This window comes from Juglans microcarpa x Juglans regia, chromosome 2D (genome assembly GCF_004785595.1).
Source record: "Juglans microcarpa x Juglans regia isolate MS1-56 chromosome 2D, Jm3101_v1.0, whole genome shotgun sequence".
NCBI lineage: Eukaryota > Viridiplantae > Streptophyta > Magnoliopsida > Fagales > Juglandaceae > Juglans > Juglans microcarpa x Juglans regia.
In genome coordinates, this window is record NC_054596.1 from 21,988,181 (window position 1) to 22,002,587 (window position 14,407).

At 29.7% G+C, this 14,407-nt stretch overlaps 1 protein-coding gene across 1 annotated transcript; it reads left to right on the top strand.

Annotated features, from left to right (window-relative positions):
- The first annotated feature begins 9,314 nt into the window (after positions 1-9,314).
- On the top strand, positions 9,315-10,399 carry LOC121250720 (transcription factor bHLH162-like). The gene is made up of 3 exons (XM_041149915.1): positions 9,315-9,485; positions 9,674-10,009; positions 10,138-10,399. Exons 1-3 carry the CDS (start codon positions 9,318-9,320, stop codon positions 10,270-10,272), a joined length of 639 nt encoding a protein of 212 aa, XP_041005849.1. The 5' UTR covers positions 9,315-9,317; the 3' UTR covers positions 10,273-10,399.
- Positions 10,400-14,407: the final 4,008 nt, after the last annotated feature.

The following is a 14,407-nucleotide window of genomic DNA, read 5'->3' on the forward strand; positions in this document are numbered from 1 at the left end:
GGCTTTTGAATGTATATAGGTTATGTACTTTCTTATATTTGAATTAAGAAAAAAAAAATATAATATGAAATTTCGGTTATGTCCTCTTGGAGAAGCCTTATAACTTCCTAGTAAAGAAAACACTAATTCTCAAGATCAAAAATATCTACCAGTAACTTGTAACTTGATTGGTTATAAAGTAAAAAGGGAAATGCAATTTGTAGCTCCAACTATTAGATGGTTTACCCTCCATACTGTTAAAAATATCATATTTTACTCTCATCTAAATTTTCTCGTTAAGATGGACGAAAAATAGATGATGTAACATAATAGTAGCTTGGAGTTTGAGGTATCAAATCCCTAATAGTTAGAGAGTGGGAAATTAGTTTTTTTCCCCCTAAAATCATCTGTAAATTACACTCCAGTAGTGCTAAATATAACATCTACAAAAACTCTATATATATACAGTCATTTTTTGCATACTCATTGCGCAATCCATTAATATGATTGTCTAGGTCACTTTTTTTTTAATATAAAATAATTGTTTTAGTCAATCAGATTAGTGAAGTATACAAAGAATACGCAAAAGTGACTATATGTAACAGAACTCTATCATCTAAAAGAAAAACGACCATAGAAGAAAACTTTTGTCAAGATCAGTTAGGCCACTTCTAATGATATTTCTTTCTTGGTACATATGAGATAACATGACTGCCCAACTATTTCAACTAATAATAATAATATATTATTTGCGTCAACGATATCTTTGGATTCTTACATATAAAGTAATATATTTACATACTCAAGATAGATTACAGAAATCAATTAGGTTGCCGAAAGGGTTGGGTCGTTCACAATCATCCTACATGGTTATCACAATGCATGAAATCAAAAGTAAAAATCTATTTATAAATTTGCTTATTGACACATCAATTTTATTATTGATACAGAAGTTAGCTACACCACTAGTTAAGATAACCATGTATTTTTGTTTTAATTTCTTTATAGATATAATGGATTTTGCAATAGATGATGTATTTACATACTGAGTAATAAGTAGCAGAACTCTAACCAAAAAGTAAAAATATAAATATTCAGTGTTAAATTATCAGTTGTTCGAAAAACTTAAATCGATAAGTAGATGTATATTTAATTATTTATATTATACACGTACACATCCCCTCATGGGTGGGCAAACTCACTTTAATAATTGAGCCTAACACACTATAATAAAAATTTGATTAAAAAAACACATAGATTGTATTGAAATTAAATATCTTAGTTAGGGTGGAGTGTACAGTCATCAGGACCTCTACTCTTAATATTTGAAGAGGCTATTCATAGCCAAGAGAAGGATGTGATAGAACTAACTATCTTCTTTATTTATTGCTTATTCTGGTTTTAATTTTAAGGAAGTCCTTGAAGAGTATTGCAATGGATTTGCCACGACATCTAGAGAAGGCCTAAGTAGTGTTAATTCTAGCTAGTTGCAGCAAGATAAAGTAAACTGAGGGAGATCTCTACTCCTTCTTGTATAGATCTAGTAAAATAGGATCTAAGCTCTTAGAGAAGAGAGTGTTTGGTCCTTCTTGTGAGGAATATATATATATATATATATATATATATATATATATGAGAGAGAGAGAGAGCTTTTTTGGAAAAACAAAATAGGGACTGTTTATCAGAGAAGATAATAGAGGAAAGTTGTTAATTCTCTTTCTAAAGATTAGAGAGATACCAAGAAGCTTTTGAATTTTCTCCTTTTATTATCATATATGCACTGATCTTGGGTGCAAACATTTCTAGAGGTCATGAGGCTGAGAAACTTTCCTTTAAATTATGTGAAGTGTAATTGTAGAAAATTATTTGCCTAGAGTTTGTGCATCATCGGGATAAGTCATGACTTTATTCTCAGACATCTGGCGCTAATAAAAAAAGTTATCATATATATTACTAATCCACTACAAGAAAAACAGGTATTTGTAACCATTTGTTTGCGACGAAAAAACTATTTGTTATCAAAACAGATTCATTTTAACTGTAAATAGTCATTTCGATAGAATTAACTGGTTACAAATAAGCAATTTTCTTGTAGTGATCATCTTTTCAAACTTCTGTAACACGAGTTAGCCACACTAAAGTGAATGTATTTTTGTCCATCAGGTCTTCCATCTCCTCGTACCATCATTACCTTATTAATTTATTCTACTTACCAAGATGAGCTTCTACTATCTACATACATTAAAAAAAAAAAAAAAAAAAAAAAAAAAAAAACCCCAAAACAATACAAAGTCCAATTTCCTAATCAATAAGGTTTTTTTAAATCTATGTATTTGGGAAAGGTTTTCAAAGGACACTCTTATAGCCACGAATGGAAAGAGATATTAGTGGGTCATCTCCCCCATTTCTATGAAGTTGCAAAGAACCACGACAGGTATTTGTGTAGTGCCCTTTTTGTTGACGTTTATGTGTTGCTACCTAACAACATTTTGTTTGACTTTGTTTTGAGTGTACATGCACCGTTGGTCTGGTCTCAATGGATCAACGACTTCTTGGTCAAAGTCACTTGATTTTTATATACTTAAAATAAAGATAGGCCGCAATTTGCACAGTCACATTCCCATTGTAAAACATATACCAGCCCAAAGGTTCAAAGGATATAACGATAATAGGTGTCATTGCAACTACTGCAAGAAAAAATAAATATTTATGACGAATTGAAAATATCATCTTATCAAATATATCAAAAAAAAAAAAAAAAAAAAAAAAAAAAAAAAACTGAGCCAGTACAACAGAATTTAAGATATTAGTTATATCCAAACAACAATTTGTTTAGATAGATAAATCATCTCATCTCATCTCATCTCATCATTACAATTTTTTTAAATTTACATATAAAATATAATAAATATTTTAATTTTTTAAATTCTAAACAATAATAATATTTAAAAATAATATTATAATAATATTTTATTTAATTTATATAAAATTATTTCATCTCATCTCATCTCATCTCATATGATAGTATCACTATCCAAACCAACCCTATCTTAGATTACTCAATATTGTACGTTCAAACTGTATTTGAGAATCTGAGATTACTCGATAGGAACATTCACTGCCAAGTAGGGGCCAATATGGCTCATCCAGGAAACTACTTGGGAAGAACAGAGGGTTATTATCAACTACCCTCGGGACCACCATAAGACAGCTACCAACCTAGCATAGCACTTTCATTAACACGTACTCATAAATATCACTGGTCACTATCTATTTGATGGCTCCCAGTATATTTTAAGGGTACTATCTATTTATTATTTATAATTCATTTCAAATTTTTTATTTTTTTATTATTTTCTTTTAAATATTTTTTTAATATCTTTAACTATTAAGAAAGAATTAAAAAATATATATAATTTTACTAATAGTCACTTCCTTAACTATTAAGTAAAATAAAAAAATCAAATATAAAATGAGTAATAAATAAGTAGTAAAAGAATAATAATACTATCATTTTCTATATTTTAATACTACTGTCAGAAAATATATCGTTAGTATGAATAATTCTTCTCTACTATTTATTATTCTACGCTTCATATCCTATAAAATAAAATAAAATATCAGTAAAATATGTAGGATGAATAGCTCATGTATAATAAAATCCATTAATTATATATCAAATAATACAACTCATATGATGTTGGATCCACTTGTATAAATTCTTAGTTTGTATTTATTATTATTTATAATTAAAAAACAAATTTTCATCTTAAAATGATAAGAGATATTATGTTATTAATTAACACAATATATGACTAAATTCTTATGAATATAATCATTAAATATATAAAATTATCTATAAACTACAAAGATAGTTTGTTAAAATTTATATATATAACGTTAATAAAAAAATAATATATTTTGAAAATATAAATAGCTAGTGAATAAGTTTAAACTAGAATTACTTATTGTAATTCTACTCATTTATATATTTAGTTCTACTCTTTTAACATGAGTCGGTTTAGAGCATGTTTGGATAATAAAATGAGATAAGAATATTGCGAATAGTAGTGAAATAGTTTAAATTAAAATGTTTTAGTACATCTTAGGAAAGAAATTAAAAGAAATTGAATAAAAATATTATAATATTAAAAAAAGTTATATAATTTTTTAATTTAATTTTTGTTTTGAAATTTGAAAAAACTCTATCTTTTTAAGCTTTATTTGAAAAATTGAAAAATTGTAATAATTTAATAAAAATTCTGAAATTGAAAAATATTTTTTTTTAAGTGATATTTAAAAAATATATATATGAGAAGTTTTGAAGTGAGATAAAATATTCTCAACTCATTTCACTTGCTAAACATGACCTTAGTAAAAAGGGAAATATTTTAGACATAAAAGAATTACATAATAGTAAATACACAAACTAATTTGATTTGATGTGGTACGTAAAATTGTAAAATTTCTTTAATTATAAAATAGATCTAATAGATACCATTAGACCACACTAATTTATAGATTTGTTTTTCAGTAATCTTTTTATATTTTTCTAGTAATAATTCGACCAACGAGTCCTTGACACAGACATAAGTACGAGGGGACAATTGAAGATGACTTTTTGTAGTAGGGCTGATTTCCTGCTTTAGAGCACTAGCATTGGATTCATCAAATTCATCTTTAAATTTTGATGAAAAGTACATGTTTTCCATATATCTAAAACCTTTCTATCCATAACTACACATTGGATTCATCAAAATAATTATATAATATTATTTTTTTAATAATATTTTTTTTAATTTTTTCTTTCATATTTTGTAATCCCTTTTTATTGTTCATTATTTAAGATTTTCCTTTTCATTAAAAATCTATCTAGGTAGCTATCAAGCCTCCACAATACCAACGTAATGTTTAAGTTGTCAGAAAAAGACAAAGCAGCACATACAAGGCATAAAATAGACAAAACAGTACATACAAGGCAGAAACTAGACAAGGCAACACATACAAGGCAAAAATAGACAAGGCAACACATACATTTATGTCGTAATTACTTTGATGACAATAATTACTCATGAGGAAAACTAATTTCAGTAACTAAAAAGGAAAACAAAGAAAAAACAGAAAAGGAAGAAAACTCTTCTGTGTAGTGAACTATGATACAATCTAGGTAATTTCAGTAACCTGTAATACGCATCAAAGGTTGGTTGTATAGTGAACTATGATACAGTCTAGGTATTTGGAAAGAAAACTCTTTACTTTCAAAACACTTGTATCTTCTGACCATCCTGAACCCAACTAAAAAAGAAAACAGAGGCATGTCAAGACAATGATGATAATAGTGAACTTGAGTGTTTTTTTCTCCTATAGTGGCATTCAAGTTATCAAGAAGAAATATCAAGGGAACTTGTGAAAATATTAACACCATTTTCACACTACACTATAAATCATACATAAGAAGTGTTTTATATTTGACTCATATTTAAAAAGAAAATATCTAAAAATACTTTATTACCCAAACTAATTATAAGACATGCAAATCATTTGAAAAAAGTGAAATCCATCATAAATAGTGAGTTTTTTTCTCCTATAGTGGCATTCAAGCTATCAATGTAATGCATATTATAGTCGAGATGTTACCATTATCATGGACCAATCTAACTTTTGTGTACAATACATTACAGTCTGCAGATAAATTATCACATACTGGGGATGCAAATCTAGAAAAATACCGACAATACAACACAGAAAGGAAAAAAAATACCCTTTTCCAAGTGGTTGCTTGACAATCCGCAACACTGATGCGCCTGAGAAATATTTAGATCATCAAATAAGTAAAAAAAATAGACTGTCAGCGCCAAAATGTCCAAAGTTAATAAAATATTTAAGTAAATGTATATCGGAAAATAGGCTTCATGCAAAAATATATCAAGGTTCTAGACCAAAAAAGGGGCAGGGGGATTTAACCCCAACATGAAAAAATACCAAAGTTCTTGCAAGAGATTTGCAAGATGTCCTTAGCGACATGAAAAAAAGGGGCGGGGGATTTAACCCCAAACTACAACCATTTCTTCAAATGCACCTTAACTATCAAAGCTCATAAAAAACTAGGGTTTCAAGAGAAAAGAAAGGAGATGAGCAGTAAATGAAAGAAGCTCGCGCGAACCTGAATGTGGCTCTGCTTTGTTTCTTTCGCACTCTACTTGGGTGAACCTAAATTGTGAAGAGAAAGGGGGCACTGCGATTCGCGAAAACGAGAGAAAGAGAGATGGCGATTTGCGAAAACGAGAGAAAGAGAGAGATGGCGATTTGCGAAAACGAAAATGGTGATTTGCGAAAATGAGAGAAAGAGAGAAAGGGGCACTGCGATTCACAAGAGTGAAAATGGAGAGAAAAGACGCGAGGAGGAAAAAAGAGAGAGAGAAAGGAAAAAAAAAAAAAAAAAAAAAGACCGTTGCGGGATTGAAACACAATAAAAAATACATTTGCTTGATTAATAGTAATACTTCAAATTTGAAGGATACTATGGATTTATTGTAGCTCACAACTTCTCATCTATCCCTTTGATGAATCCAATGCAGCTGGATTTTGATCAAATTCATCAAATTTTACATTTGGTTAAGTTTCTCATGAAGCCAATACCAATGGTCTTAGGCACATGCCCTTTATGCAGAAACTCGTCAAAGTAATAAAGTATACAGAAGAAATTTGTCACAATTTTTGCGGTGGTGGTTTTTTTTTTTTTTTTTTTTTTTTTTTTTTTTTTTTTTTTTTTTTGGTGATTAAGTAATATTCCGGAGTGATAGGCGGAGTGATTTTTTTCTCGAGACCACGTGACAACGTTATTCCTTGTTACAATCGATATATCAACTCTTATCTACTCAGTAATCACATATGCACCACATATTTTTTATATGAATTTTTGAAAAAAATAATTATATTCATCACCCCTTAGCAGATGTGGGATCACTGGGTGTATGAATAATGAGTAGAAAAAATATTTTATATTTATGTTTTAATTTTTCCTCAGCAAATTATGTGTGGTTTAAGGCTTTTGAGTAAAATTTTTCTTTCTACAATTAGTACTCTTGTTACATTTTTATAAATTTTGAAAAATAATTTATCAATAAAAAAATTTATAAAAAATTACTTCATAAAGTGACGCGACATGATATAATATTTTAGATCATACATTTTATTTCTTGTAAAATAAATCAAATTTTCCCCATAATGAGATTTTTTTTTTTTTTTGTGAATTTTTTTTATAGAAGTAGCAATTCTCATGAATTTTTCGAATATTTCTATCATAGAAGTCATTGTAATAACTTGTTGTAAGGTTACCGTATGCGGTATGTGGTACTAATAAATTAGTTCAAGAATGCTTTTTAAAAGGTAAAGATAAAATAATTACCAAAGCTACTTTACTACAGTCTCTTTATGGATTTTCGTAGAAAGTAAGGGGTAAAGTCTCATTGTTTAGTCAATTATAAGAAGTATTCTTAATTATCCTGCATAGGCCAGATCTCCTTTTCTTTTCTTTTTTTTTTTTTTTTAATTCCATGTTTTAATTATTTTAAAAAAACTAATTTTTTTGTTTAAAATATTTATTTTGTTTTAACATTTTTTAAGCATCTGACAGCTTATTAAGGATTGGTTTGATTACATAAACCATCTTATCTCATCTCATCTAATCATTATAATTTTTTTAAATTTTTACATAAAATATAATAAATAATTCAACTTTTTTAAATTTTAAAATAAAAATTATATTTTAATAATATTTTATTTAACTTTTAACTTTTATCTCATCTCATCTCATTTGTGTAACTAAACGAGGCCTAAATAAGTTATTTGTGCAGATGTGGCATTTTTAGCCGTCTACTATTAATTAAAGGGTATTGGAGGAAATGATGAAATGATGAGAATTTATTGAGTAAGGGCGTGTTTGGACACTTAAGTTTTCTTTTTCATTATCAAATATTCTCAAATGAGAATAATTGAAAGGTTTTAAGCTGTATTAGATATCAAGGTCGTTTAATTCTCAAAACCTATCATTTTTAGCCGTTTACTATAAAGGGTATTAGATATTCTCAAAACCTCTTATAGTTTTATTTTCAAACATCACTTAAGTAAAAAATACTTTTTTAATTTCAAATTTCGCCTAATAATTATCAAAATACAATTCCAATGCAACTTTTCTAAATTTCGAAACAAAATATAAAAAATAATACAACTTTTTCAAATTTTAAAATAAAAATAATATTCAAATAATTTTTTAACTTTATAATAATTTTATTCAACCTTTTGTCACTCATTTATCAAAATCTAATAAAATATCTTGGAAGCTGTTAGGGCCACTAAGAAAACCCATAGAGGATTTAAACCAACTAGCTAGGTAAATTTTGTTTTTGTTATTTTTTTATGTATTTTTTTCTAAAAAAAAAACACACTACTAAGAAAAGAAACAAACAAAATTCCTAAAAAAAAAAAATGCATATGATCAATACAAATGATAGGTACACTTTCTCAATATCATTTTTCAAACATTTTAACTCAAACTATTTCACTACTATTTTCAAATTATTTTACTATTATTCACAAAATTTTGAAATATTCTAAGTGTCCAAACGAACGCTAAAATGTTGGACTCAAGAGTTAATGGATGAATTTGCTTATAAATTAATTACAGACTATTAAAATTATTTTAATATCTAACCCTAGAAATTATTGTATATATGGTGCTTTTTTAACAGCGCTAGCTCTTTTTTAGATATGTAATTTTTGCAGAAGAATATATATGAATCGGAGTTCGAAATATTTAAATGGTAAGATAATTAAATAAGGAAAAGAACTTCTTAGCAAGCCGCCAAGTAAATAAAACATATATATTTTGCCCTTTGAAACTATATATGCGGCTTTTCTTGAAATAATTTACTGAGTCATTCTAGGTACAAATTAAAAGCGAATTAAGAATATATGGATATAATGCCATTCATACGTTAAGTTGCAAATATAATATAAAAAAGAAAAGATTATTTTTCAATCTAAATTAGGGTTAGGATGGAGCAGGCCAGGTACGGTGCAGCTCCTTCCTGGATATGAAGCTAGAAGAAACCCACGTGCCAGTTTCTTTTCCTTTTCTTTTTCTTTTTTTTTTTTCCAACTTGGGCGGCTGGCAGATGACTTCTATATATGGCTGACGTTCCCGCGCATGACGACCTGATCAGCTTCGTGGATTGATTACTTCTTTCCCCAGGTCTTGCACCTTTTCAAGCTTATATATATATATATAAGCGTCAAGAAAGGGAAAACCATAATCTTCACAAAATTAAGATTTGTTCATGCAGGGACTCATGTTCTTGATGAACTTGCCTCAGAAAGATATGGATCGACCAAGTCAATCCACTTCAAACAAAGTAGAAAGACGCATCATTGAGAAAAATAGGAGAAATCAGATGAAACTCCTCTACTCCAAGCTCAATTCCCTCCTCCCTAATCAAAATTCCAAGGTATCTCTCTCTCTCTCTCTCTCTCTCTCTCTCTCGATCTCCCCCAGTGAACAACACCACAGCTTCTTTCATTTTACAGATTAATGATCAGTGTCTGTAGTACCTTCAGAAAAGCAAAAACAAAAGTACTTGTCTGTAAAAGTCGTAAACTGATCATGAATTCATGTCTATCTTGGACGTAAATGCAGGAGCCAGTATCAGTACCTGATCAAATAGATGAGGCAATAAACTACATCAAAAGTCTAGAGACAAAGCTGAAGAAATCTAAGGAAATGAAACAGAGATTAACAGGCAGAAAAAGATCATATACATGCACAAATTTTGAAGAAACGGCGAGAGTAAAATCTCCGAAAATCGAAATCCGTGAAATGGGTTCCACCACGGAGATCGTTTTGGTAACTGGGCTAGATAACCAGTTCATCTTCTACGAAATTATTCACATTCTTCATGAAGAACAAGCGGACGTGCTGACTGCCAGCTTTTCGATTGCTGGGGACTCGATTTTCCACGTAGTGCACGCAGAGGTATTTTCTTGTTTTGATATATATGATGCTTTTCCATGGCTTGATCTGTTTCTCGAGAAAACGTTATATTTTCTCTTTGCTGGATAATTAAGTCGGGGTATTTAGATTTCTCGATTTCTTTTGTGTAGATTCTGGGATCTTCATTCGACTTTGGAGCTGCAAAAGTGACTGAGAGGCTAAAAAGACTAGTTTACAGATCCACCAGTGATGTAGATCAACTGGAGCCAGCCCTGTGGGACTACAATATCCATTCTGAACCGTGAGATTTCTGAAGATATTACATATATAATGTAATGTGAATGGTTGAAATTAATTCCCAGGGTAGCCAGATGAAAGTTCAAGCCTATAAATCTCCCGTAAATGGTAGCCATGCATGTATTCCTCCTCGCGATAACAAATTTGAACAAGATGCATAATCCGATTGATCTTATAAGTTGATCCTTATTTGCTCCTTATCAAGGTTATTTCCAATTACCTTAAACTTATTGATGACTGATTACATCGTTCTAAAATGTTTTATATATGTGATAGGAGTCAAATCTACATTTTAGTACGTAGCTCCTAGGGATGACAATTTATGTTCGTGTCGTGTAATGTTATAAGTATTCAATTATATGGATCAATTTGAACATGATATGTTTAATTATAAATGAGGTTACACCCTAAATCCTAACACGAATTATATAAATAACATGTGACACAATATGATCCTTTAGCCTACTTAACAACTAGTTCTTTATTGAGTTAATCTAAACACGACCTAGCTATTTCAACCAATTTAACTCGTTTCATATAAATAGCATGAATTGACCTCTATATTTATTTTAACATAATTAACTAATTTCATATATAATATAAGGATAAATATATAAATAATTCATAATTGCAACTAAATTTATCATTATTAACATTCAAACCACTAATATATACGAAACCTAATATATCTTTAAAAAAATCACATATTAACAAAAAAAGAAAGTTTAATAGTTTGAGGTATTAAATAGTCAAATACTAATATGAAAATTACATCTCAAACAAATAAAGAAAAAAAGTAACATTTATAGAACTCGAAAATAAAATTTATATGGGACTTATGGGTTAAGATTGCAAGTTTCATGGGATGACCAACAATTGACTCATTTATTAATCATATATGTTTTCTCGGATCAACCTATTTTAATTCAAACATATTTATATCAAGCCTAACATAAAAAGAACATATTTATAGAGTAGACCTCAAGCCTAACATAGATCTCATCAAGTTCTACCATATGTCATTCCATCCAAACTTATCCCCTTGTGCCGATCAATGACAATGCACTTAGATGTCATTGTACTACAAAAGACATAAAATGAAATATTGCACACATTTCTCGTGATGCCATATATATGTTGTCATTCTATCGATCCAACGTATCCCCTTTACCTATCAACGACAATATTGTTCTTAGATGTCATTATACTTCAAGAGATACAAGCGAAAAATTACACACCTCTCTCATGATATTATATTTTAACAATATAATACAAATAATTAAATTTATTTTTTTCATTTGTTTATATTTTTTGGATAAGTGATGATGATTCCACATGGTATCAGAACATAAATCTTAAAGTTTAAGTGTCTAGTAGTGAGCGAGCGATAAATGACTCTGTGCATTTAATTTTTATCTAAATATGAGTCGAAATTGAGATTATCAGTCAGTTACATTTTATATATCATGTTGCTTATAAACGGTTCATTTATTCTTCGAATGAGTTCAAACTTGTCAATTAAGTACTTACATCTAATATTAATTTATCAAAAACTCTACTTTCACCCGGGGCAGGGAAACCCCGCGTACCCGGGATTCTACGTACTCATTAGTAAAACGGTGCATTTGCACCCTTTTAGCAAGCTTCCCAAGAACGGCCAACCAAACCGTCTTAAACATTCATTTTCCCTACTTTTAAAACCAGTTTCAATAAAAAAAGTCCAATTTACTCACTTTGAAGCTAGGCATCATTTGCTCGATCGTGCCTTGTGTCCTGACGTTCCAGTAATTGCATCCATGGACACCGCTCAATGGCTGCAGGTAGATAGATCCAAATACTTGGTCTTATGGTTCTTGATTTAGTTTGAGACTATGATTTTCTTTCTGGGTCAGACTTTTCAAGAGAATATACGGCTGCTTCCACTACTCCCACTTCCTCTCAGCTTTGTGCTTTAGAGCTTTTTTCTGGACTTACTTCAAGGGGTTTCAATTCCTTCATGCCCATGCCTATTCCAGATCCGAATACGGTTTATACGTTTAGGTTTCCCCTACAAGATTTCAAGGCGCTAACCCTGAGTTTCTCTCTAGATGGATGAGGATAAAGAACTTGAGGCCCCAAGAGAGAAAACGAGAGGATGCGTGCTCAAATTGGGGTTCCAGACAAAGAGAAAAAGGTCGCAGTTTGAGCCAGATTTGGAAACGTTTGCGACTCGTTTCTAATCTCCCTCTCCTTCTCCCTGATTCTGAGTCTTCATCTTCGTTCAGTTGCTATATCTTGTTTTAGAGAGAGAATAGGTTCATAGAAGAAACTCGACAAAGGCACGAGAGCAATGGAAGAGGGAGAGAACGAAAGAGTAAAGGCACAGTGATCTGTGATTTTGTGGTAAAAAAACTCTACTCTATTTTATCTGATTTTGTTGATGAAGACAAGTCTAAAATGAGATTGGTTTCTAAAAATGACTCTTCTTTTTTTAATAATAATAATAAGGTGACGTGGCATTAGCCACGTCAGACGATTCCGCAACAGGTACCCAATGGCGGGTACCTGTAGCAGAATTGTTAATTTATTTATACATTTTGATAAAAAAACCTTGGGTTTTGTAAGTATTTTATATTATTTAAGATATACTCTTTGTGAAGAATTCAAGATGAATTAGTTAATATCTTCATGAAAGTAGGTTTTCAGCTTATGACTACTCATATTCAAAGAAAAAAAGAAGCTTATGACTAGGGGTGTAAATTTAAACCGAAAAATTGGCCCGGACAAAACCGAACTGGATCAGTTGGTCCGGTTTTGAACCGGTCCGATCTGGGACCGGTTCCTATATTATGAAAACCGGCCGGATCCGGTCCGGCTTCGGTTCCGTAGTTTCCAGGACCGAACTGGACTGAACCGGATTGGTTGGAAAAAAAATATAAAATAATTTTATATATTATACAAAATATTTATATATATAAGTTTTATATATAATATATAATTATATATTAAATTTTTATATATAATATATATAATTATATATCATATATGAAATAATTTCATATTATAATTTATAAATTATAACATAAAATGTTAATCTTAAATATGAACATTTGTAATTTATTTGATCATATGTTATTAATATAATTATATATAAGATAATGTTATTATAATTTATAAAATAAAATTTTAATCTTAAAGATAAAAATTTAATTAATCATATGCTTTAAACATAATATATATATATTAAATTATTACTAAAAATTTATCATAAGTAGTAACATTTTATTATATGTTTTTTACATTTTAAAAAAATCGAAAAACTAGACCGAACCGGACTGGAAATCGGTAAAACCAGAGGTATCGGTTTAGGTGGGTAATTAGGGTGTAATCGGTTTTGAAAAATGTAACCGGTCCGGACCGAACCGGACCGGTTACACCCTTACTTATGACTACTGACTAGTCAGTCAACCGCCATTATATATTAACACATCTACACGGTACGGCCTTGAGCTACCGATCGGGAACCAATAGAAGACTATAAAAAATATTAAAAACCAAGTTACAAAAATTTATCCTAATTAATTGAATCGGATTTTATATTAATTATATCGTTTATTTATTTATTTATAGCCTTATATATTCACCCATTTTTATAATTTAATTAATTCATACTAATGAAATTTATAATTGTCCGGCCTGATCATTCTGATTAATATTGTCTGAGTATTTTGACGCATGATATATACAACATGATGTCGTGCAAATTAAAGGATATTTAACCTGAATATATATGGATTGAATCAGTAGAAGCATTCCAGGATGCTACGTACGTTAATGCGAGATTTACAAAACGGTCCATAATCTGTGTACTATAATGATCTGTGTTTAAATTAAGCATGTGTATAAATAATATGTCGCCAATGAAATCATGAAACTACAAAAAAAAAAATATCACAATCTTCTGTGGGTCAGCTATAAATATATATATATATATATACACCTTAATTTATATATAATATAATAATTCACCAATGACTCGTTGACACTGAGATGGTACAAATTGCCACGACAAAAAGACTCCCTACATGTTTCACATGTTTTCTTCGACCCACTCGACACTTTCACATGCACACTCACGACTGTAATTATTATTTTCAATTCATT